The sequence below is a fragment of the Podarcis tiliguerta genome (assembly GCF_965153285.1).
Source record: "Podarcis tiliguerta genome assembly, chromosome: 14".
Classification (NCBI taxonomy): domain Eukaryota; kingdom Metazoa; phylum Chordata; class Lepidosauria; order Squamata; family Lacertidae; genus Podarcis; species Podarcis tiliguerta.
In genome coordinates, this window is record NC_139547.1 from 8,982,967 (window position 1) to 9,006,767 (window position 23,801).

At 41.4% G+C, this 23,801-nt stretch overlaps 3 protein-coding genes across 7 annotated transcripts in view; all 3 read right to left on the reverse strand.

The window, feature by feature from the left end:
* Positions 1-1,025: 1,025 nt before the first annotated feature.
* TERB2 (telomere repeat binding bouquet formation protein 2) lies at positions 1,026-8,015 on the reverse strand. Of its 5 annotated transcripts, none has more exons than XM_083413202.1 (7): positions 7,870-8,015; positions 5,872-5,953; positions 4,794-4,933; positions 4,416-4,477; positions 4,126-4,199; positions 2,755-2,843; positions 1,026-1,188 (listed from the first exon to the last, which is right to left on the reverse strand). In XM_083413202.1, the coding sequence occupies exons 1-7, from the start codon at positions 7,883-7,885 to the stop codon at positions 1,043-1,045; spliced, it is 609 nt and encodes a 202-aa protein (XP_083269328.1). In that variant the 5' UTR covers positions 7,886-8,015; the 3' UTR covers positions 1,026-1,042. The 5 variants fall into 5 exon arrangements, with proteins under 5 accessions (XP_083269328.1, XP_083269327.1, XP_083269326.1 ...); XM_083413201.1 differs by lacking the exon at positions 7,870-8,015 and adding an exon at positions 7,751-7,778; XM_083413200.1 differs by lacking the exon at positions 7,870-8,015 and adding an exon at positions 7,136-7,347.
* Positions 8,016-8,139: 124 nt separating this feature from the next.
* On the reverse strand, positions 8,140-22,089 carry TRIM69 (tripartite motif containing 69). Its single transcript, XM_083413118.1, has 7 exons — positions 21,965-22,089; positions 19,719-20,257; positions 16,060-16,155; positions 13,387-13,620; positions 12,143-12,165; positions 10,558-10,682; positions 8,140-9,300 (listed from the first exon to the last, which is right to left on the reverse strand). Exons 2-7 carry the CDS (start codon positions 20,208-20,210, stop codon positions 8,756-8,758), a joined length of 1,515 nt encoding a protein of 504 aa, XP_083269244.1. The 5' UTR covers positions 20,211-20,257; positions 21,965-22,089; the 3' UTR covers positions 8,140-8,755.
* PPIB (peptidylprolyl isomerase B) overlaps positions 12,604-23,801 on the reverse strand; it is a 106,500-nt gene continuing 95,302 nt past the window's right edge. Inside the window, exon 5 of the mRNA XM_083413205.1 lies at positions 12,604-12,677. Coding sequence (XP_083269331.1) covers positions 12,619-12,677 — 59 coding nt within the window. The 3' untranslated portion in view covers positions 12,604-12,618. The remainder of the gene's footprint in view (positions 12,678-23,801) is intronic.

Consider the following 23,801-nt stretch of genomic DNA (forward strand, 5'->3'; position numbering starts at 1 on the left):
TCTACAGAAAAAACCTGGGGTAGATTTAGCAAGCAGGCTGATTACAACCATGTAGACCATGGGTAGGCAAACTAAGGCCCGGGGGCCGGATCCGGCCCAATCGCCTTCTAAATCCGGCCTGCGGATGGTCTGGGAATCAGTGTGTTTTTACATGAGTAGAATGTGTGCTTTTGTTTAAAATGCATATCTGGGTTATTTCTGGGCCATAGGAATTTGTTTTTTCCCCAAAAAAAATATAGTCCGGCTCCCCACAAGGTCTAAGGGACAGTGGACCGGCCCCCTGCTGAAAAAGTTTGCTGACCCCTGATGTAGAGAGTGTGACAAACTTACATCCATGAGCAGCTCTGATTCCACAGTAAACTTCAATCTGTAAGCACCACATGTGGCAGTGGATCTACAGGATCTGAGACAGAGACCTTTTCCCAGCCCTAGTGAAAGGTGCCAAGGTGCAAACTTTTCACACTCTCTATGGAAAGTATGTGTTCTACTATCACATTTGGATGTGTTGTCAACTGCATATTTCTAACCCACAAGCTGTACCAGGAACGAGAATGTAAGGGTCTGCTGGATCAGGCTGCCGGCCCATCTAGTCAACCAGCCTGTTCTCAAAGTGGCCAACCAGATGCAAGTGGGAAGCCTGAAAGCAGGACCTAAGATTGGGCTGCTAAAACTTATCACCCTGCAATTCAGAATGCTTCTCCTTGTATTATAGATGACCTTTGCAAGCAACCAAAGCAGCTTCATTGAAAAGTAGACACACACATCTGTGCAGAAGTAGTAATACTGAAACCATTGCTATTTGGCTTAAGTAAGTTCTAGTAATAGAACAGAAATCAAACAAAATCTTTGTAGTTCTGAAATTATAAATTATTTACAGAATTTAACTGTTCAAATTATAAGGTATCGTGCAGGACAAAACGTTCTAATGTAAATTTGGCAATCCTTTCAGGATAAAATTCAGAGTAAAGCACATCTGGCAAAATTAAGAATGAGGATGACAAGGAAGAATATTCAGAGGCAGGGAGTGTTTGTTAAATGTTACTTATAACTTCCGTTTTAATTTTGATTTCCGATCAGAGAAAATACTTGTTTCATTTGGAATCCAGTATGCCAAGTAATCAGAGCAGCCAGGAATGAAATCCTGTATTTCTCCAAGGAATTTGTTCATCTCTTTAGCAGAAGGATAACCTGTGAAGTAAAGGTTAAAAGGTACACATTTCACAATCTCAATATTGTTTTAAAAAACACAGAAAGAAATGTTGCAAAGCACAGAAAGAAATATTGGAAGGCCTTAAAAATATTGGAAGGCCTTAAAAATTGCTTAATTGCAAAGCAATTTTTTTTGTTGGCTGGGGAACCCTTGTGTTTCCACTAATGGGACACAATTAGCAACTTGAGAGAAGGTGATTTAAACAGCACAGAGGAACAGGGATAGAGTTTTTTAAAAGTCCTCCACTAGCCCAACAATCCAATCCTACACACACCTGCTCTTAAAATAATGAAATTTTCAAAGATAGACAGAAAATTCAGGGATAACTCTCCAGTGTCATATTTCATTTTGTCCTGAGCAGGGGGTTGGACTAGATGATCTGGCTGGGTCACTTCCAACTCTACAGTTCTATGATCTGATGTCATAACCCAAGGACAGGAATATGAAGAGAGAGAGAGATCATTAATTTAAATTGTGTGTATTTGCATGAATAAATGTAATATTATTTTGACTGCAGCTTTTTAAAAACTATTAAAACTGAATGAAAAGGATTGCTTCTGGATTGTAAATCCAATTCAATTTTAATATCTGAAATCAATAACAAATTCACTTCAGCCCTGTTAGAAACTGTTGGCAAAACAGATGAAATGAAATGAATTGAATCAGACTAATTAAACCCACACTTCACAGTTTAAACCACTTCACTGAGGTCCAGTCTTGTCACTAGAGATAGAGGTTGCCTCTGTGGCATGGAGCGCCTTTTACCAGAAATGTTGCCTCTGTGGCATGGAGTGCCTTTTACCAGAAATGTCTGGCTTGCCAGCTATGACCACTTCTGGACAGCAATAATCTGGCTAGAGTGATGGTTGGATTATTGCAATGGTTGGATTATTGCAATGTGAGTTATGTGGAACCACCGTTGCAGGAGGTTTGGGAAGCTTCAGTTAGTAGAAAATTCACCCACATTACACCAATTCTAAAAATGTTAATTCTTTGCCTTCTTTCCTGGGCCCAATTCAAGATGCTGAATTTTATCTAACTAAATTGAGACCTGAATTCCTAAAGAAGTAGCTGTCACAAAGGACTCTGGTCTCCTGCCATTTCTCTAAGCCAGGCTGTCCCATATCTCCCACCAGTTCTATTCAAATGCACTTAAGGATGCATACCTATAGTGTAGTTTGTGGAGGGTGCTGGGAATTGTAGCTCTGTGAGCCATTAAGCACAGTTCTCAGAATTTTCTGGGAGAAAGGATGTCCTTTCAATTTGCTTTAAATGTATGGTCTGTACTATGTATAGAGCCTGTGTCTCTAGGGAAACCACAGTTGTTGAACCAGGGGTTTAAATAGATTTTTTAACTTATCTAGCTGATCAAGTTATAGTTTGCCATTCATTGATGAAGATCAGATTAAAATTTGCTGCTTTTAATCTTTGTTTTGTGTTTTATTGTATTGGCTTTATGCTGTCCTTAAAACTGAGGTCATGTGCATAATACTGTAGTGATAAATCCTAATAGTGATAAATCCTAAACTACGCTTTGTTCTTACCTATCACCATATTGCTTGCTGGATAATCTTGTAGTGGAATATATGCCATCTTCACTGTTTCTACTGTCCCTGGGATTTGATTGTCTTCACTGTAATTTCAGACAGAAATTTTGCTATTATTTACACTTTCAAAAGCATGTTATCAATATAACACCAGAGAAGTATTTTAATTCCAGATTATTATTTTTGTTTTCCATCAGCTTGCTGTGCACTGCCCTGAAGAAAGAGATTTACAAGAGCATAATTTTTAACTTGTGCTGCTTTGTATTATCTAGACCCAGACTCCAGCTATGGTTCATCAGACATTTATATTAATGAAGCGAACAGGTTCAAACTGTTAAAAGGCATCCTCTCTTCATAAATATTCTTGGAACTGTCAATTCCCTGGAATTACTTTGGTTGGAAGTCATGGGTGCTTCCATATGGGAGCTTACTACTGTGAACAGGTTGTGACTTCATATGGAACATACACTGAAAGCACATAATTTCCCCCAGCAAATCCTGGGAACTGTGGTTTGTTAAGAGGGCTTTGAATTGTAGCTCTGATGTAAACTGCAGTTCCTATGAGTATTTTGGGCAGTCACATGCCAATAGATATCACTGGTGTACACAACCAGTGATTCTAAATGTGTTGCCAGAAACAGATTTTTTAACTTACAGGATTTCCCCCAGAATGGAAAAATCAAGATGAAGTGGGGGAGCATACAAGCTGGCATTTTGATGCCAATAACATCTTGCAGACACAGAAAAACAAAAAACAACAAACCTGCATTCATGAGGTGCACTATTCCCACACACAAAACCTGTCCAGACGCATCATATGATAAAGTGGAATAAAACCAATATAACTGACTTCTAGTAGAGACTGCCCTGTATGACTTCTAGTATGCACTGCCCTGAGACCTCCAGGCAGTATATAAATTCAATAAATAAATAAAATAATAGGCCAAGGCATTAAGTAACCTGATGTAGACATCTTTTCTGGCTGTGGGAGCTCATTTGGGCAGACTAACATTCTTTGGTTCAAATTACTTCCCTTCTGTGAGGGGAGCTAATTAATGCTTTCGTATCGGGTATCCAAGCTCAACTTACAGTAGACTCACTGATATTAATAGACTTAAGTTAATCATGTTGATTAATTCCAGTGATGATTAACTCTGGATACAACTCTGGGCATTGTTGATAAAATTACTGTTGGTGGAGTGATAATGATATTGGACATTTCCAATAAAAAATTAAGAATTGAGAACTAGCTGTGAGAACTGACCTTAGCTAATCGACACTATCACTGAACACATGCCACCACCAGTGTATTTTAGCTACTGCATAAAACTACAGACATCCAACAATATCATCTGATACAAAATATACCTTTTATCCAACCCTCTCTTGGCCTTTGTCTCTTCTTCCACCCTGTGGCACTTTACATCAACAGGTTGACTGGGCTGTGGATATAAAAAAATGGCAGCTCTAAAGGAAGGAGGAAACTACATACCAAGTTCATGCTTTCAGCAAATTTCAGTTATTTCATTTTGGAGTACTATTCCATACTGTACATACAAATGCTGTATGTGAAAATCTAAAATAAAAAAGTTACAGACCAAAACAGATAACTAAATTAAAATCAAAATCATGTAATGTACATTCGATATTCTTCTTACCTGCAACTTCAGAGGGTTGGAAATCTGCTCCCATATAAAGCTGCCATTTCCCCCCCTAATTTCTGTCGGGATTACAAAAGGAAAGAGAATCAGGCTTTCAGTGCAGCTTTATCATTTGATGCAGTGTAATGGCCATCACTTAACTAACAATGTTTGCTGCTGAAGTACTTCAATGACCCATTTTAGTCAGGCAAAAGCACTTGAGGCAGGTGCTGAGCTGGGTTGGTGAGGGATGTGTGGCCTGGCGAGAGTGCCAAGGGTTGGACAGAGAAAACTGAGGACTGCTTTTCAAACCGCCCCCCCCCCATGCCCAAGGTTTCCATCCCTGTCTTAAATGTGTAATATTGAAATGGGGGGGGGATACTTGTGCCCACACACCTTGCTGCAAGCAGTCAGGTAGAAGGAGGAAGTGCCCTAATGCTGTTGAGTTTTTTGTCTCAGAGTTGACACATGCCGTAAGATAAGAAGAATGAAAAACAGTGACTCTGTCTTCTAGATAATCTAAGCTCTGGTGTATTCTAGAGGAAGAGGAAGGGGGTTACAGAAATGAATATGAAACATCCAAACAATTGTTTTAATTACAGCTTTCAATTAACTCTCAAGCAGGATGAATTCCTCCAAAAATCAGCCAAGGTAGAGAGGATTTGGAGGCATCCTTAAATAGAATTAGTTTGTTTGTTGCTATATTTTTTACCACCACAAGGGAGTGCTGCTAGGATATTTTGCCTTGGCAGCAAAATGCCTTAGATCAGGAGTTCCCAAACTGTGGTCCATGAGCTTCATTCAGGTGTTCTGCAGCCCGTATGTGGATTTGTGGTTGGAGACTGCGCATCCAGCACATTAAATATTCATATTGAGTTTTAATTGCATTTGTATTATTTCCCACATTGTATTTAATAGTGTTCCAATCTGAAGATCATGGAATTCAAATTGTAATACTATAAAATACAATAAAACAATATAGTATCTAGCACAGGCAGCACATGACAATTGCTACAGCAGGTAGAAAAATCATTAAGTGGTCCACTAAGAGCCTCAGCAATTTTCATGTGCTCGAGGGAGGGGCCTTACGACCACAGCCTTACGTCATCTCCATTCTCTCTTTTTTTCTTTTTCTTTTTTCAAATCCTTTATTATTTTATTCACATAATATACATTATTTACAGCAGACAACTCCAAAATAAAATCATATTTTGGTGTCATCTCCATTCTCAGGTATATAGGCAATATAATCCATAATATATACAATATCCTCCGTCCCCTGCTTTTGAATATCTGTGAGATACCTCTTACATTTCCAATATAGGAGGATATTTTAAAGCTGATTTACATCCCAACACTTTTCCTTTCAGAAATTAAACAGTAGAAGCAGAAGTTTCTAGTGTACAATGTCCAGACTTCAGACCATGTATGGTATTGATAAAGACTGACGTATAAAGCCAGCTACAAAATATACCTTTTTGTGTCAGGGTGGGAAGCATCACTGCTGAACAGATAATCAGCAGCATCCTGGTTTGTGATCACTCCTCCTTCAGCAACTGCAGAAAAATGCCACAAGGGAATAATATTTCTTCTTCAAAATATACTTACTCTCTGAAATACGGGTTTTGAAATTTGCAAACATGTATCCCTTGCATCAAACTGTTGTTGTTTACTAATTCTTTATTAAACATTTTTGAAGATGCAAATTAAAAATGAAGCAAATCAGAATCAAGGAGTGAGTTAGTAGCATAACAGGCTTAAGGCAGCTTAATAATGAAACATAATGGTATTCTTAATACTTTCTCCTTTATGTTATCTTTACAGGAATTTCTTTACAGGGTGTTTCTTGACAGAGTGCAAGGTGAAGAGATAACTCAAAAGGTTCATAGTTTATATTGAGGGTTGCGGGGCAGACATTTATACTGGCGTATAGTCTCTCTTGCCTCCTTGCTAGGAGAGGAGGGAACTCGGTTGCAACAGAAAAAAATAAAGATCTGCCTTGCTTTTTCGGCCTCCTGTCTCCATCCATTCATCTCTGACCGATCATAGACTTAGGGGACTCAGTCCCTTGGGGAGTTGGGCAGCAAAAGCAAACCACCCCTACTTTTTCTATACCGATAGATAGATAGATAGATAGATAGATAGATAGATAGATAGATAGATAGATGATAGATGAATAGATAGATAGATTAGATAGATAGATAGATAGATAGATAGATAGATAGATAGATAGATAGATGATAGGTAGATGATAGGTAGATGATAGATAGATAGATGATGATGATATAGAGAGAGAGAGAGAGAGAGAGAGAGAGAGATGATAGATGATAGATAGATGATAGATAGATGACAGATGATAGATGTTTGCTGTGCCAGAGCTCTCCATCCCTTCAAAGCTAGTTGCTCCCACCAACCCCTCTCGATCCCATCTCCCATAGTAGCCAAAATAAAATATTTGAGGGGGCTGCCCCCTCTCCCCAAAAAAGTTGATGGGCATTGTCATTTCAAATGATGTGAGTGCTCCATGACATGGGATTGATTTTGCGAGTCAGGGCTTACTTGCCCCCCACCCCACCCCCACCCCGCAAAAAAATAATAATATTCAATTTGGCACCCATTCCAATTCCCTGCCCTCAATGAAAACAGAGAGTTTGACTTTCACCCTCAACCTTCTCCTCAGGCTGAGGGATATAAGATCTTCCGCTTTCCTTCCTCAGAGTGTCATGATTTCCCCTCACCCCAAAGGCCACGGAGCTCATGGCTGACGCTTTGAGAAAACCAGGCACTGCAGCCCCTGAACATCCTGTTGTGAGGTAAAAGGTGGCCCTGACAGGCCTCCACTTTCCCGCCTTTTTTTTTTTTTTGATACAGTGAAACCGAAATCCTGCAGAGCAAAGGAGGGAGGAATATGTCTCCCCCCGCTTTTCACAACTACATTTGACCAATATGTGGATGCATTTTCCACAGTGTATTGTGCACAAACGAGAGAAAACCCACACAAAAATATTGCGTTTTTCCTCACAAGAGTTCTTGGCGTTTTGCACACAGAGGGTGTCCCAGGCAGTCTCTCCCCCCACCCCAATATAGGCTATTTGGATGCTAATGACTTCCCAGCATTCCTGCCATAATTTAAATCAATTAATCATGAACAAGGCCAAATCTAGGTTTTGAAGGCCTGTGCGCAAAGTCTCCATTGCTAGGCCCCTACCCTGTTGGCGGGCCTTGCTGGGACTGCCCAGCTATGGCAGGTTGCAATAGTGTGAATGAGGATTTCTGATATATTTCGGCTGCTAGTGCCCGTCTTTTTAGCATAAAGGGCAATAAAACGGAAAGCCTATTTGAAAACATCTTACAACATGGGGTCATGGTGAAATTAGGGACTTGATTTTCCATCGACAGTTATGTACATCTATCACAATAAGGGATGGATGAATCTGCCAGTTTCCCCAGTTTCTCATTTTTCCAATCTTACATTCAGTTTTCCACATTTTCTCAGGAAATCACAAAAAATGTCTTGGTTGGTTTTTTAAAAAAATCCTTATAGAAATTGATCAGCATTTTTGTGTGACTTTCTCCTAAAAAAAATAGCACCCTTCAACCCCAGATAGCACTGCAGTAGGGTAGTGTAATGAGTGCAAAACCTGTGTAAGCCAGATAATAATGGTCTACAGACATAAACATTTACCCTTTATTAAGACTATTATTTGAACTTTATTCAAGAGCCCAGCAGCACACTGTGAAATTGATATGAGTATTCTTTTTATTGGATTTCATCAAACAAATACAAAAGGACACACCAAAACATTTTTGTTGGGGAACAAGTTTTTTATCCCAGAGTTATTAACCTTTGCTTCTGCTCCCTGTTATTTCTAAGCTGAATATTTTTCTAATAAATATACATGTGGACTATTTTATACATGTGCTAAACTTGCGCTACATTGTGAACTCGAGAGGATTTTTTAAAAATAATAATTTTAATTTTTTGCCTTTCGGGGAAAAAATATATATAATTAATCTCTCCTTACAAGCTTACAATTAGGAGTGGTTAGTGTAAGAATTCTGTAGGCCTCAACTACGATGCCACTTTTAGGGACCTACGTGGGATCCTGCTAACTTTTCAGACATGGCAGGGCTGTGTAGCAGAATTGAAGCTGGACCACAGGAAAGGGTCAGGATAGCTACCAGAGCAGGTCCCAATGATAGAGCCAGAGTTAAGTCCCAAAAGAAGTCCAGGGGCACCTGCCGTCCCCTTTCATTGACAATGGGATCTTAGCACTGGATCATATGAGTTGTCTGTATCTAATAGCTCAGGGTGAAAGAGATCTATTTTACACTAGGTGCTCCTTCTCACCCTGGCTCTATAAGTGAAAAGCAACAAGTCTCAGGGGCTCGCTGTTTTGTCCTGCGTCATTCAGACATGGACAAAGGTACGGGTAGAGTTTCTCTGCAAAATCGTCCATGAAAGTGTAGATGTGAGACATATCGTCTGCATTATAAAAGGATACCTGACCACCCTCATAATCCAAGAACACCCCAATTCTAGAGGGAATTTTGGACAGGGCCAGAGGTTTTGATTCCATGTCTATAGCTTTAAACTCATTCTTATTCCTTAGCTTTATAAGCCAGTGACCCTCTTTGGGTGACAGTGGGTAGTTCCCTTTACGGTTAATGCTCTCTCTCACAACCCCCAAGGTCCATTTGGTCTTGTTCCATGTCTCCACTTCCCAGTAGTGTCTCCCAGTGGTGAACCCTTCAGCCGCCAGGACAGAAACGCTGCAGTCAAATCTCTCTGGAATGTCCGGCAAAACTAGCTTTGTGTCAGTGTGTCTCACGCAGGTCATCCTGTCAGAGAGAACCAAGTTTGGATGTGCTGTTTTGGGGTCCAGAGTCAGGAAGGAAATGTCTGGTGGGATCAAGAAAAACACGACTATTGTAGCATTGGAGACATATAAGGACAATTGTGAAAGTGTAAAAACACCCAATAAATAAGGCCCTACTGTCATAATGTGTTACGCAAAACAATTGATTCCTCAATATATGATGTTCTCTTTAATGCACTAGCTAAGGTCTTAATTCAACAGCTTTGCTGAAGTTAAGCAAGTCTGGATTTGGCAACTGTTGAGTTTGGAAACCACTAAGAATTCTGTTTAGGCTGTCTTAAGTTCCATAGTGGAAGAAAAATGAGATATATATACAGAACATGAAAAACATTAAGAAAACTTTTTTCTAGATGTAAAGATGTGCAAGCTATTCATGAAAACCTGCATTCCCTGTCCCAACAAAAAAGTAATACAATGTCAATTTAATTTTTGCCACTTTCATTTTAAAGTTTGCAGTCGAAATGCCACTTAACGCACTAATGCTGAACGGCAGTATCTTCAGCTACAGCACCTTTTAGTGTCTATTTATAGACTGTAGGCATTGAGTAACTAGATATCTCCAATATTGCTGGAGGAAATAGTTGGATATTTGTGTAATGGTTGTTGAGAAATGTTTTTGGGAATGTTGTAAATTGGATTTTCAGAAACTTGTTGATGAATGAATAGAGCATTCCATTCACCTCTAATCACTGAAAAGTTGCTTCAGCATCTATATGTAGTGATGAAGCAGAGATTTAAAACGGAGATTAATACAGCAAAAATGGATGTTCTGTGTATACTGGACTCCACAACACTTTTAGAGAAAGGAATTTGCTAGTTCAGACAGATGCTAGTGATGTAACACTGAAAACACCTCTTTGAGGTATCTTCTTTTAGGTTAGAAATTATTGTTCATGTTAATTTTGTTTTGAAGAAACTAATTTGTAGATGTTTGCACTCCCTTAAATTATATTCCTGTGTTGTGGGGGGACTAACAGGAGACAACAAAAAATGATCCTGCAAGCCCTTATTGTGGCGAGAAAGAGGAATCAGAGCACTTATGTGAAGCTCAGTGACTGCCTGTCTTTTCCCTTAAACCATTTTACAGCACGGTCCTATACAGATTTATGGTGCCTTTCCTGCCTTTGACCACAATGCAGTGCCAAATTTTCTAATGCCTTGCTGCAGTATCTTTAGAATTACTCAGAAGTTAGTTCAGTGGGGCTTACTCCCATGTGTGTACAGAGCTGCAGCTTTTGTTTGATTTAAAGATGAGTAAGCGGTACAGGACACAGCTTTACCTGGGCTGAGGATGGATTTCATTTCCTTCCATACGGTATAATGTATGGGCCCTTTGTAGTCCCCTGGATTCAGAGTTCCGATCACTAGTTCACCCAGAGATGAATTTTCCGTTTTCTGTTCCATCCTGCACAAATCATGAATTCACATTCCAGTTAGCAGGAAGTGATACTGCCTGAAAAAAAGGTTCTGTAAACAACCACTGTAGTGGTTCACATATCAAAACAAATCTTCATTGCTTAGCCAAAGGCCATCAAAGCATTCAAAAGTATAATGACAATGTGGGATGCACTGCTCAAAATATACTTAAAACATGTTTGTATAAGATAATGCATTACTATATTCAGTATTGTTGACAGTGATTAAAAACTGTAAGAGGCATTGCAGAAATGGCTACAATAGGACCCTATAAATGAATAAAAATAACAATAATAATGGTGCAGCAGTAGTTGGAGCAAGGAAGGAACGGAAAGATAAATTTTCAGCAGCATGTACTAGTATGCTTCATGTTCACATTAAGCCATAATTTGCCTGAAGATACATTTGTGACCAATTAAAATATAAGTTCACTATGTTTCTCGTATTCTGAATATTAAATTCAGTTCTCCACATTTCTATAGCAATTTAATATTCTGCCCATCCCCCCCGCCCCCTAAAAAAGTTCTTTAAAATTTGTCAGCATTTTTGGGTGCATTTCTCCTACTAAGCACACATTTGTATGCAGTTTTGACAAATGTACATATTTTTGCAATTAATGGCCCCTAATATAATGCTATTTTAACTAAAATGTACGTTTAATTTGGATGCAGAACTGCACTGAAAAATTCAGAGTAGTGCAAATTTGGACGGCTAGCTGTGTTTCAGTTCAGAAACTGTTTCATAAAATGTGAAATACTGAGGTAGTTTCTCCTCAAAATGCAAACAAAATCAAATTTCTCTTCCATCCCTACACTCTGGCATATGCCAGCAGAAGAGAAGAGCACACGAGCCCAAGGCTCGTGCTACCTCATTCCTGTAATATTAAATTATGCTACAGGCAACTCTCAACTTATGTGAGGCTTACGTTCCGGAGATAGCACACAATGCAAAAATTGAGTGTAGTCAAAAGACATTAGGTGCAATGGTGGGGGAAATTGCCAAAGGTTTCCCCCCAAAAAAAACATTACCCACTATGTGTTTGTGTGCCTGGAACCCAAAGCCTCAATGTTCACAAGTTAAATAGGTGTAAGTTATGAGTTACCTGTATAGTGTTATGTCTGACCCAGGCCCTACTCTTCCGTAATATGAAATATAGCCCTTAATTACATATGGTGAAACTTACAATATTTAGTCCTATTTAGCTATTTAGCATCCATGCAAGATACCAAGAACCAAGGTATCGAGAATGCATAGCCTGGTCCCATGGAGAACATCCTGCCACTGGAACATATGCCAACTTTCAAGGTCATGGCTAGTATACTCATTCCTGCTACCCACCCTATCACACTCACATTTGGTACCCACACCTGAATAAGGCTTGTCCCCTGACTGATTAAAGAAAGCCTGCCTTACTGTTTCGATAACACTTGCTCACAGACTCACACTTACTTTTCCATGAAAGCTTTTATTCCCTGTCAGAGGAAAGGAGAGAGAGGGGGAAAAAACAGTTATTTACTAATGGTCTTTGGGACACACTTTCAGCAAATGTGGAACCTAGCAAACCCAAACAGGACAGGTGGTTCATTGCGCTGGAAACCAATCGATGCCCCTCACAGCCTGCCTGTCTCCTCTTCCAGAAGGTGTTTCTTTTCTCACAGATGTTCAAGGTGATCTAAAAAGTTGCTTCCACCAAATCTCTTTGCGAGGCTATAAAAACATATTGTTGTTGCTGTATCCCACATTCCCTTCTTCTATTTTCAGCTTCCATTACTAAAGGGGCAAAACAACTCTATGTGGGGACAGGGAGGAAGGAAAACAGTAGATTAACTGCCGCATCCTAAATCCTACCGGCCAACTAGCGTGAATTTCCTCCTAAATCTTTGCTATATCAGCTCCAGGCTAGCATAGGTGTTAAGGCCTGAGTATCAAAGCCTTCTGGCAGCAGGCATTGTGGGGTAGTGAATTGGCACACAACACACACACACTCAAGGCCATTGCTCACCTCACTATTAGCTTGGCTGACTGGCTTCCTGCCTCACCTCCATGTAAGAGGGCCCAAATACAATTTGTGCTTTAGCTCATAGAAATTTAGGGCTTCTTCCTGTGCCACATTTTGCATCTCCCTGGTCAGGACCTTCAGAGCTCAAGTGATGCAGTCAAGGGGAAACACAGGGTAATGCAACTCAGAGCATCATTTCCTGGAGCTGGAAAACTCCCTTTTTTCATTAACATATCCCTTATTACTATGCAGTGGCGTAGCGTGGGGGGTGCAGGGGGGGCTGGCCGCACCGGGCGCAACATCGGGGGGGGGGGCGCGCTCGCACTCACAGCTCTCTGCCCCTACCTGGCTCTCTCACTCTCTCTCACTGCAGTGCTGGCTGTGCGAATCCAATCCGAGCCGCCGGGTCGCCGTCCACTGTGGAGGGGAGGGTGCCAGGCGTGCGGAGAGAGAGCGAGGGACTATCTTGGGGAGGGACAGTGCAGCGGGGGGGGGGCGCAAATTACTTGCCTTGCCCCGGGTTAGGGGGCGCAAATTACTTGCCTTGCCCCGGGTGCTGACAACCCACGCTACGCCACTGTTACTATGGGCTGTTTCCTTATACTAAGCACACAGTGACTGGGCTAGAAATCTCTGAAATAACCCATGGACAATAACCCAAACAATGCTGTACAGTGAGGTCCAAATTCCTTACTTTCAGGAAGCCAGCAGAATTCTGCTGGTACAGACGGGCCTGGATGCAGACCAGGGTATCCTTAGCGCTCTGTGTTTGGTCTTGGAGTTTGTTTAGATTTGCCTCCATTTCTTGGAGGAGAATTTCACCCTCTTCCTTTAACTGATTGATGTACATTTTCTCCTTGCCATGAAGAAACTGGTGCAGTTTTAGAAATTCCAAGGAAATGTGGTACTGAAATTGCAATCTGTTCTCCTGGAAAAAAAATAATTTATCAGACAAAGCAAAGGGTACTCTAGTAGCTGATATAAGTGTTTTTATAAATAAGTAAGAGCTTCTCTTTTTTTGAAAACTGTTGTCTATTACTGCTTTGTAATATTTCAGTGACCCTTTCACAGTATTAAGACCCCATCTGGAAGCACACAATTATTAAAATAGCAACATTATTGTTGGGGGGATTCTCTAGATTTTCTTTTCCTCTTTAATAATAGGCAATCAAGAGCAAATTCGAAGTGCATCGAGTTACAACTCTAGACAAGCTTACTTTTATATCAGGGGTTTGCAGACTTCAGGCGTGTCAAATTTATTTTATTTATTTATTACTAAAATCACATGATCTGTCAACCAGACCTTGTGCAATTAACAAGGTATCTCTGAGTACATCCTGATATTAGAATTTGTTTTCAGTACCAGAACTGAACAGAGCTCAGTTAGCTTGGGCTAAATTAGCTTGGGCTAGATTAAAACATAGTTGGGACCTTTCCCCTCTACTGGGTTTCAAATTGCATTTGCACATCATTGATAATTATAATAATGATGATGGTGATAATTTCATTACATATTGTTAAGTGCCTCAGTATGGCTGGATGTGTTTCTAAGTAGCCTGGTGTCTGTTGACACATTGGATGGAGAGAAGATGCAGGCATCTTGACATTGTTCAAATAAGATTGAAGCTACTTTGGGGGGAAATGCATCAAAACACAAAACTTCTCAAGAAACTACAGAACAGATGTGGATTGTGACTAACAGCATGTGTACATGGTCTCACAAACCAGTGGTGGGAGCACATTGGGTTCAGAGTAAACTGAAGTATGTGCACAGCATTCTAGTTAGTTAGTTAGCTTCCTTCATTCAATTGATTTAATGTAGGTATGGAAAACACTAGTGACTGGGAGCAGCCACCGAGACCACATAACACCGGTCTTGAAAGACCTACATTGGCTCCCAGTACGTTTCCAAGCACAATTCAAAGTGTTGGTGCTGACCTTTAAAGCCCTAAATGGCCTAGGTCCAGTATACCTGAAGGAGCGTCTCCACCCCCATTTTTCTACCCGGACACTGAGGTCCAGCACTGCGAGAAGCCAAGTTACAGGGAACCATGCAGAGGGCCTTCTCGGTAGTGGCACCCTCCCTGTGGAACGCCCTCCCACCAGATGTCGAAGAGAACAACAACTACCAGACTTTTAGAAGACATCTGAAGGCAGCCCTGTTTAGGGAAGCTTTTAATGTTTGATGTATTACAGTATTTTAATATTTTTTGGGAAGCCGCCCAGAGTGGCTGGGGAAGCCCAGCCAGATGGGTGGGGTATAAATAATAAATTATTATTATTGTTATTATTATCCAGTTTAAAGTGGATTCAGTGCATTCCATGTGTGCCTGTTTTTCACACAATGTTATCCTCATCCAAGGGGCAGCCTATACTTTCCCTAATTATAATTTGAATTTTCCTGAACTATGGATTAAGCAGTGAAGCGGTGGGGTGAAATCTAATATAAAACCTCGTGTTACCCAATTGTGGGTGTACTGCAGTTCACTTTGCGGATGGATGGCCGAGTGGGGCATTTTTTACATGTATGACATTTTTCTTGGTCCCATCTATTTCCACAAACCACTATGTCCAATGGTGAGGCACTCCTTAATGGCCTACTACTGGCGTGGCTAGGCTCACATGTACATTTTAAAAACTGCATAGCCTCCAACATTTCTCTGATAAAAATAGGTACGTCCCATTCCATAATGATCATTTTACTATTTATACATCATACATCTTACTGGGTTGCCCCAGCCACTCTAGGTGGCTTTCAACATATAATAAAACAAAATAAAACATTAACGATTAAAAAAAACAAAAACCCTTCCCTCTACAGTATTGCCTTCAGACAGCTCCATACCCTCCAACATTTCTCCAGTGAAAATAGGGACATCCTAAGGAAAAGCGGGACATTTCATGATCAAATCAGATACCGGGACAGCTTCTCTAAATCAAGGATGCCCCTGTTAAATAGGGACACGGAAGATCTGAAATTGTTTGCCTCTTTTGTGCAAGTCTGGTATATCTGATGACTTGTACCTCAAAAATAAAAAATAGGTCATGCACAGGTAAACAAATACATGAAGGCATGCCCACTATGGTCCTCAGGCTTCCAGAACTCTGGGAGGGTTGGGAAGTATTAACTGAAAGGAGAAGTCGGAAGCTCATAATGCAAACACACCTCATCAAACACCACCCACAAGTGTGGATGGGAAAGCATTCAGACAGAAATCAATTGAAAGAGCTCGTGTGTGGACAAACATGCACCAAAGCTACAAGGAAAAAATCGGATCTGTGAGACCCACGTGTGCATTAACATTCTGGTGTATAGACAAAGTAATTTCACTGCTGCTATTCTTAAACACAAATTAATGCTACTCACTTTATGACTAGAAATCTTCTCCTCCTGAGCATTTTTCAACATCTCGAGTTTCATCATGATGGACCTCAGCTGCATTCTCATCATGAGCAGTTTTTCCTGGAGGGGGATAGGAATAATTCTATAATCCACAGAATAATTATATAATTATAAAAGATAATTCAGTCATTCTATATCCAAGGAAGGTGATCAGTCCCATTTAAGTTTGCTAGCCGCATTACCAGAGTTGCATGAAACTTTTCCATGGTGGTCACTGCATTTCACATCTTTCACAAGCATATTACTATATACATAGGCACAGTGCTTTCTTTAAAAATGTTTAGGGGTACTCTCTTTTTCCTACTCATATTGAAATAAAAAGGTAAAGGTGTAGCACCCTGCTTGTGGTTAACGCTTAGCTGGAATGAAATATTCAACGCAGCAATAGAGAAATTAAAATAATAATTTATTTGTCAGACAAATAAATGATAGACAGAGTGGTATATGGTTACCAAAGCTCTGCCCACTCTAGCCCTGATGGCCAGCACTTATATTTCCTCAGCCCAGCCCCCTTGCTCCTCCTTTGGCTGCCTCTGTCCAATCAGCCTGGTTGAAATTCCTATTGGCTGTTTGCTAGAACCAATCATAAAAGATACACCCATTTCCTATTACTTTTTATGGGAGACAAAGAGCTATATTTCCTTCTATCCATAAATGGCAGACAAGTAGCCATATATCTTACATTTGCCTCGACAAGGCACCTTAATTACCAGATCACCTTTTGCCCCTGTTGCCCCTGCATTCCAAAACAAATGACTAAAACAAATGGCTTGTGGTATTAAATTCTATCTAAACAGAGATCTTGGGTTCACATTCTGACACACCATCAATGAAATAAGAATCTAACATAAGAATCTAACATTTCTTACTTTCTAAATCCTTTGCATAATTACATTAATCCAATAAATCTCATACATAACATAGATAGCTTTTTAGAAGAAAAGGGCTTTGCAAAGAAAAAAAGGAACTCAGTAGAAACAGCTTCAAAAGAAGCCTCTTCAGTTTACACCCCCCTTTCCCAGCCAGCTGCTTTTCCCATTAGCCCTTCCCAAAATTTATTGCCCTTTAACTTTCTCAGGATACCTTAAACCTTGGGAAAATATGGCTAGAATCTGATGGGAGGCACATGGTATTATTTTCTGTTAAACAATAAATCTTATTATTTACCAACTCTTAATTAGTGTTTTTGCAGCTTGATTGTATTCTGTAATATGTAGGGTCAGTATAACCTTTGCTCCCAGCCTGAAATTCCCTTTTACAACTTTGAGAAACTTGTCTCCTGCTACTGCTATAAATCGGGGGGGGGGGGGCTTGTTCAGGAGAGCAGGAAGAAAAACAACTGCCAGAGTACTTAGCCAGCTGGTTTCTGCCTGGCATGAAACATACAAACATTTGCAAATATATCTTTAAGCTCATTTTAAAATACAGGCCTTGATCAGATGCCTCAAAGGTACCCCTGACCCTCAATGAGGCCAAACTCAGATTCACAAAATGTTTAGAGGTATGTGTACCCCTGTGTACTCCCCAGAAAAAAAGCACTGGATAGGCATATACTGTAAATATGTGCTTCCTATAACTCTCTGCAACATGCAAGGAGTCCATGACAGAGAGGCGGACATTCCTTGGCAGATGAGTTAATCTGGACAGCTAAAAATTTAGAAAATCACTGGCAGAATGCAAGCTGTTATGTTGGCACCATCTCTGTTCTTTTTGAGCTGTGCCAATCAGGAAGTATCTTTGCTTCATGGCTGAGATTCTTTGATGTAATAGTAATGCATCTGCAACTAAAACCACTTAAATCGCAATACTAAGTAAGCCAACTTCCAAGTACTGTAAATATATGCACAGGATTGGACAAGACCTGCATTTCCCATCTTCATGCACTAGAGGGCAACTTTAACTCACATGTCATCCATTCACCCCCGCAGAAAAAAATTGAACTGAAGTCCTAGAAAGTCCTAGAACCATAGGGAGGGGAAGAATCATAGGAAGGGACCACAAGGGCCATCTAGTCCAACCCCCTAACGCAGGAATATTTCCCCCCAACGTGGGAACTCGAACCCTCAACTTCTTCAAGTGTTGTGATAAAGTTCTACAACCCAAAATGGTGTAAAAATATGTGCATATATGGGGAAAGCATACACAAAATTTAGTCAAAATAACATACAAAAATGCATGGTATTAAAGAAAATTGTTTGCAAAAATACATATACTAGACAAAAAATGTGTGTATCCGGAGAAATGTGCACTAAAATGCTGACGAATATTCATTGCAAACTGATGCAGATATATGGCAAACTAAATTTGCAACTGGAATAATTGTATTTGACAGATTCGTCCACATATAAAAAAAAGAGGAGAAATTCTTTTTAGAAATATTTTAAAATAGAAAAAAAAATATGTTTTCTGACACAGATGCTGTTTTGCTCATCATCAGGAGTGACATGGGTGCTACCCAACATGTGTTTGTGATACTCCACACTATTCTCCACAGGGCAGCCACAGTTGCAGTTGATACATCATCATGAGTGGCAATAGGCTGTCCTGGGTACATGGAATTTTTCTTCTGCACAAAATGCAACCATGAGAAAAGCAGTCCATGAAGCAACTAATCTGTGCCACTTGTGTGTGATAAAGCTGTTTGTTTGTTTGTTTGTTTTGTAAGGCTCTAAGCTGCATCCAGTTAGCAGAAAAGTCTATTTGAGCTAGAGGCCTGCTTACTGAATGGAAGCATTTTAAAATGTTTGTACAGGATCATCTCCATCCATTGTTAAAACATTATCCAACCAGCCAGGAGGTTGTGGGTGCAGGGAGCAGGTGGCCCCAAAACTGGATCTTTTGAGCTGGGCCCCCAATTTCCTGACCCTTCCACCTTAAAAACAAAGCAAAAACTTTTAAAACAATGCTTATAGGGCAGCTGAGCATGCTGCAAAGCAAGGTGCTGGTGGGACCTCAACCACCCATCTTCATTTCACCAGAGGAACACTTTACATTCATGAAAATTTGTGTCACAGGTAGGTACTTTTAAGTCCTTAGCAACGCCCAGCTAGCTTTAAAACATATACACACACCTTTGATTTCAATGGACCTGATAAATAGGTACTTAGGTGTTTCCCTTTGAAACCAGCATAGTTTTAAAAAGCTTGGGTTGTATTTAGCTAAGGGCTTGTTCACACTTACCTTTCCTCCACTCTTTCCAGGTAAGGGCGCATCCACTTTAAAACTCAGTGTTGAGCACCTCTTCTTCTTTTGTTCCTGAGATTTCCCCTCAAAAACCCGCTCATTAAAGCTGAATCAGAGCAAATGGCAACCTGCAGAAAGCCTAAATGGCCATTTGCTCCAACTGAGCACCAAAGCGCAGGTTTTCGCAGGGAAATCTGGGGCGAAAATAAAACACTTGACACAGAGCTTTAAAGCACAGAACAGTGCCTGGGGCAAAAAGGTAAGTGCAAATCAGCCCAGAGCCCTACTCCGAGTTGACCCACTGAAATTGAGAAATCCAAGTTAGTAGTGTCCATTAACTCCAGTGGGCCTGCTCTGAGTAGGACTAGCATTGAATACTGCTACTTGAGTTTGGCTGGATCATTTCCCATGTTTTTATCTGGCCTTGGTAAAATGGTTACCGTATAAATCTGGACGGCATCTGGGATAAGGAGAAACTGGGTGCTTTGTTCTTTGGGTTGTTGAGTTTCTCGGCAGCTGAAGCAGGCTAGCTTTTCTTGCGGCTTCCAGTAGAGGGTGTAGGGCTCGCTGTGTTCTATGCATTTCTGTTGCTGGCACCCCACATGAAAGGTCTTAATCCTATCCGCCATTTTCTCCAGTGTTTTGTTTGCTATGAACTTTCGCTCTGGAACGCTCGCATGGCATTGTGGACAGAAGACTCCCTTTTTCCCCCATACTGCCTCTAGACAATTTTTGCAGAAGTTATGGCCGCAGGGCAGAATGACAGGCTCCTTAAACAGCTCTAGACATATAGCACAGGATAACTCCTTGGTGAAATCATCTGCATGTATCTCCCAAGAGGTTTCAGAAGAACTGGCGCCGGCAGGTTGGGCTTCTTTTTCAGTTGTAGTAAATGAGGTAGTTGAAGGGTTTTTGCTTCCGGGTGTGGACATTATAGCAGGAAGACATGCCCTAAGGCAGCAGTCAAGATAGGGCCATCCTGTCAGATGAAAAAGGAGTTAAATGAGCTTATCATAAAGCATAATAATCAAGGCTGGGCAGCAGTTATGTGAGGACATCCTGCACTGTGGCAAAACTCTACTCGATGTGAGACCTTTCAGTAGAGTCTACCCTCCCAGGGCAATATCATTGCTATTTGTACGTTTCTGAGGACAATTCAAAGTGTTGGTGCTGACCTTTAAAGCTCTAAACAGCCTCGGTCCTGTATACCTGAAGAAGCGTCTCCACCCCCATCATTCAGCCCGGACACTGAGATCCAGCGCCGAGGGCCTTCTGGCGGCTCCCTCCTTGCGAGAAGTGAGGTTACAGGGAACAAGACAGAGGGCCTTTTTGGTAGTGGCGCCCACCCTGTGGAACGCCCTCCCTTCAGATGTGAAGGAAATAAGCAGCTATCTTCTCTTTAAAAAACATCTGAAGGTAGCCCTGTTTAGGGAAGTTTTTAATATTTAATGCTGTATTGTTTTTAACACTTGATTGGAAGCTGCCCAGAGTGGCTGGGGAAACTCAGCCAGATGGGTGGGGTATAAATAATAAATTATTATTATTATTATTATTTATTTAGTTTGCCATGTGTTACCCAATTAACTCCAAGTGACTTAAAGCAAAAGGAACAAGACAACTCCTATAGCAGCCACAGGAAGCTTTGGGGCATAGTAATAACAAACAGTATTGTCTTAGTCAATCAAAAGCCTGGGGGAAAATATAAGTCTTTAAATGATGCTGAAAAGATGTCACGAAAGGTACCAGGCACATAGCACCAATAGGAAGTCACAACTGAAAAGACCCTCTTCCTTGTCACCAGTATCCAAACCTCCCTCCCTTCGACCAGGCATAAGCAAACTCGGCCCTCCAGATGTTTTGAGACTACAGTTCCCATCATCCCTGACCACTAGTCTTGTTAACTATGGATGATGGAAATTGTAGTCCCAAAACATCTGGAGGACCGAGTTTGCCTATGCCTGGTTGAAGGGTCCAGGTAGGTTTGTTCTAGAAGATACTGGGGTCCTGAGCCGTAAAGAGCTTTCAAGGTCAAAAACAGCACTTTTAATGGGGCTCGGAAGCATATGGGCAACCAGTGTAGTGTTCACCTTGAGCCTGGTAACGGTCACTGCTAATGCTGCCAGGCAAGCACAGAGGGTTCGTGGGGCTGCGATGCGCCACCTGCCTGCCTGCCCACGCAGGGGGAAGTCCAGCTGGCAAGTCAATGCAGCCTTTGGTGGGTGCATCCCTCCAACGCTGGGAGGGCGGCCATTCGGCGAGTGGTTCAGGAGCACTGTGGCAAGACCAGGCTGGGCTCTAGGGCCCGGAAGGAGGTTGTCGTTTGGGCAGCCCAAGACATCCATCCACATTGCCCAGGCTTGCGGTTTGATTTCACCCTGGAGGCACACTCCATTACCTCTCAAGACAGGAGAGGTGCCAGCAATAAGGTTACTGCTGCTGGGATGAATATAGCCTCTTCACACAAGGTGTATGGTTAACTCAATACATACACAGAATCGCCAGGAATTCTGTGTTGTTTGGGAAAAATAAAGCTTTTGTCAGTACCAACCTTCTCTCTTTCCACACCAATACCACTTTCCTGCTCTGGATCTCCCTTTCAAAATTACTGACAGATTGAGAGTGGCATTCTATATTAAAATAGCTTCCCGTTGCCATCATTTTTCTAAGCGATTTATTCCCAACTCACCTATTTCCCAGAAACAATGCGTTTCAAGGAGCTATTGTTTCTCTTCCACCCTATCTCATTAGACAGCTTTGCCGTCCTGGCTGATAACTGCCACTCACCAACTGTTCTCCTCTTCCAGAAGATTCCATCTGTGTTCCAGTGAAATTATTTGCTCTCAGATCCAGCCACCAGGCTCTGCAGATGATATCAAAGCTTAACTTCCATCAAAACAGGCCTGTTTTCATTATTTCCTCAGCGTTGCTGTCCAATTCCTTTATGCTGTATAACCAGAAATATCTCTCACATGGTATCCATAGTCAATAATTACTGATGTATGTTTCTCCATGGTCAATAATTACCAATGTATACAGAAAAAAATCCACTTTTGCCTTGCATGTGATAAGGTGTTCGAAAAACAGATTTATAACGAGTCTTATGACACCTTAAAGGCTAACACATTTATTATGGTATAACATTTCATGGTCTACAGTCTAGTTCAGAAGTCTGCAACCCGCGGCTCCGGAGCCGCATGTGGCTCTTTTACACCTTTGCCGCGGTTCCGGGGCGGATACTAGCGAGGGGAGGAGGCACATTGTGCGCCCCGACACTCCCCACTGTGGCGGGCGCTGTACTGGCTGTGACATCGCATGGGGGCGGTGCGTGCGTTAGTCACGCACCGTCCCGACATCACTTTCCCGCCCGCTACATTGTAAGGGGCATGTACGCTGGTCACTGCATTGACAGGGGGCATGTACGCTGGTCACTGTTTTGAAGGGGAGTGAAGAACGCACACACACAAAAATGTAACTTGTTAATTTAACATTTATTTCTATGAGGAGGAGTAATTCTGAGGGGTCAAACAAAGAAATAATAAAAAAGTGACAAAAAAGTTATTTTTATAATGACGAGTTTTGCAGCTCCCAGTTTTTTTTTCTTCGGAAACGGGTCCAAGTGGCTCTTTTTGTCTTAAAGGTTGCAGACCCCTGGTCTAGTTCATCAGATGATCCTGAGTAATAGGTGTATACCGGTATATACACAAGCACACAGCAATTTCACATTGCAGTCTTCCTTTGATGTTCCTTTGTCCTAGGGTGGCTACATTTAGATCCCTGGAAGGTAGACATGTTCCCCTACTTGCTTTTGAACACTGCCATTTCTGATTTTAGATTTGTGATCTTTCACAGAAGGAATGGTCTGTCATGGAGAACTCAGAAGGGCATATACCTTCTTGCTTGGGGTGTGTTTAGAAACCTGTGTCTGGAATTCAGCCTATTGCAAAAGGTAAAAATCCCATCCATTGCCCATCCCACATTTGCCCCTTCAGGACGATCAAAGTGTTTCTGATTGGTCCTGCCTTCTTCTGGAAAAAGAGTTAATCCAGGGGTCAGCAACCTAAGGCCCATGGGCCACAAGCGGCCCACGAGCCACCCCCCAAACCAAGCGGCCTGCTTGGCTAAAGTGGCGCAACACAGCACAGCGACTTGCTTCCGCGGCACCGGAAATTGTGTCTGTGTGTGTGCCGGAAATTGCATCTGTGCAGATGCAGATAATCGCAGGCACTCACACACACCTGTAATCACGGAGGAGTCTCCACTGGATTGAACCGGCCCAAGCGAGGTAAACCTTGCCAACCCGAGTTAATCCTTTGCTGTCAGCTCCCCTCTTCTACAGGCCAAGAATTACGGTATTTATCATAAGCAGAAAGCAGTGAGACAGTTTGCTTTGTTCTGAGCTCTGCAGTGTGTTTTTAGTTTCGTTTTAATTATTTTTTTAAAAAGTTACAGCTCGCTACATATGGGCAACAAGCATCTTTTACTTATCTTCTTTTTCACAGACTCAGAGTTATCTGGGACCCCCC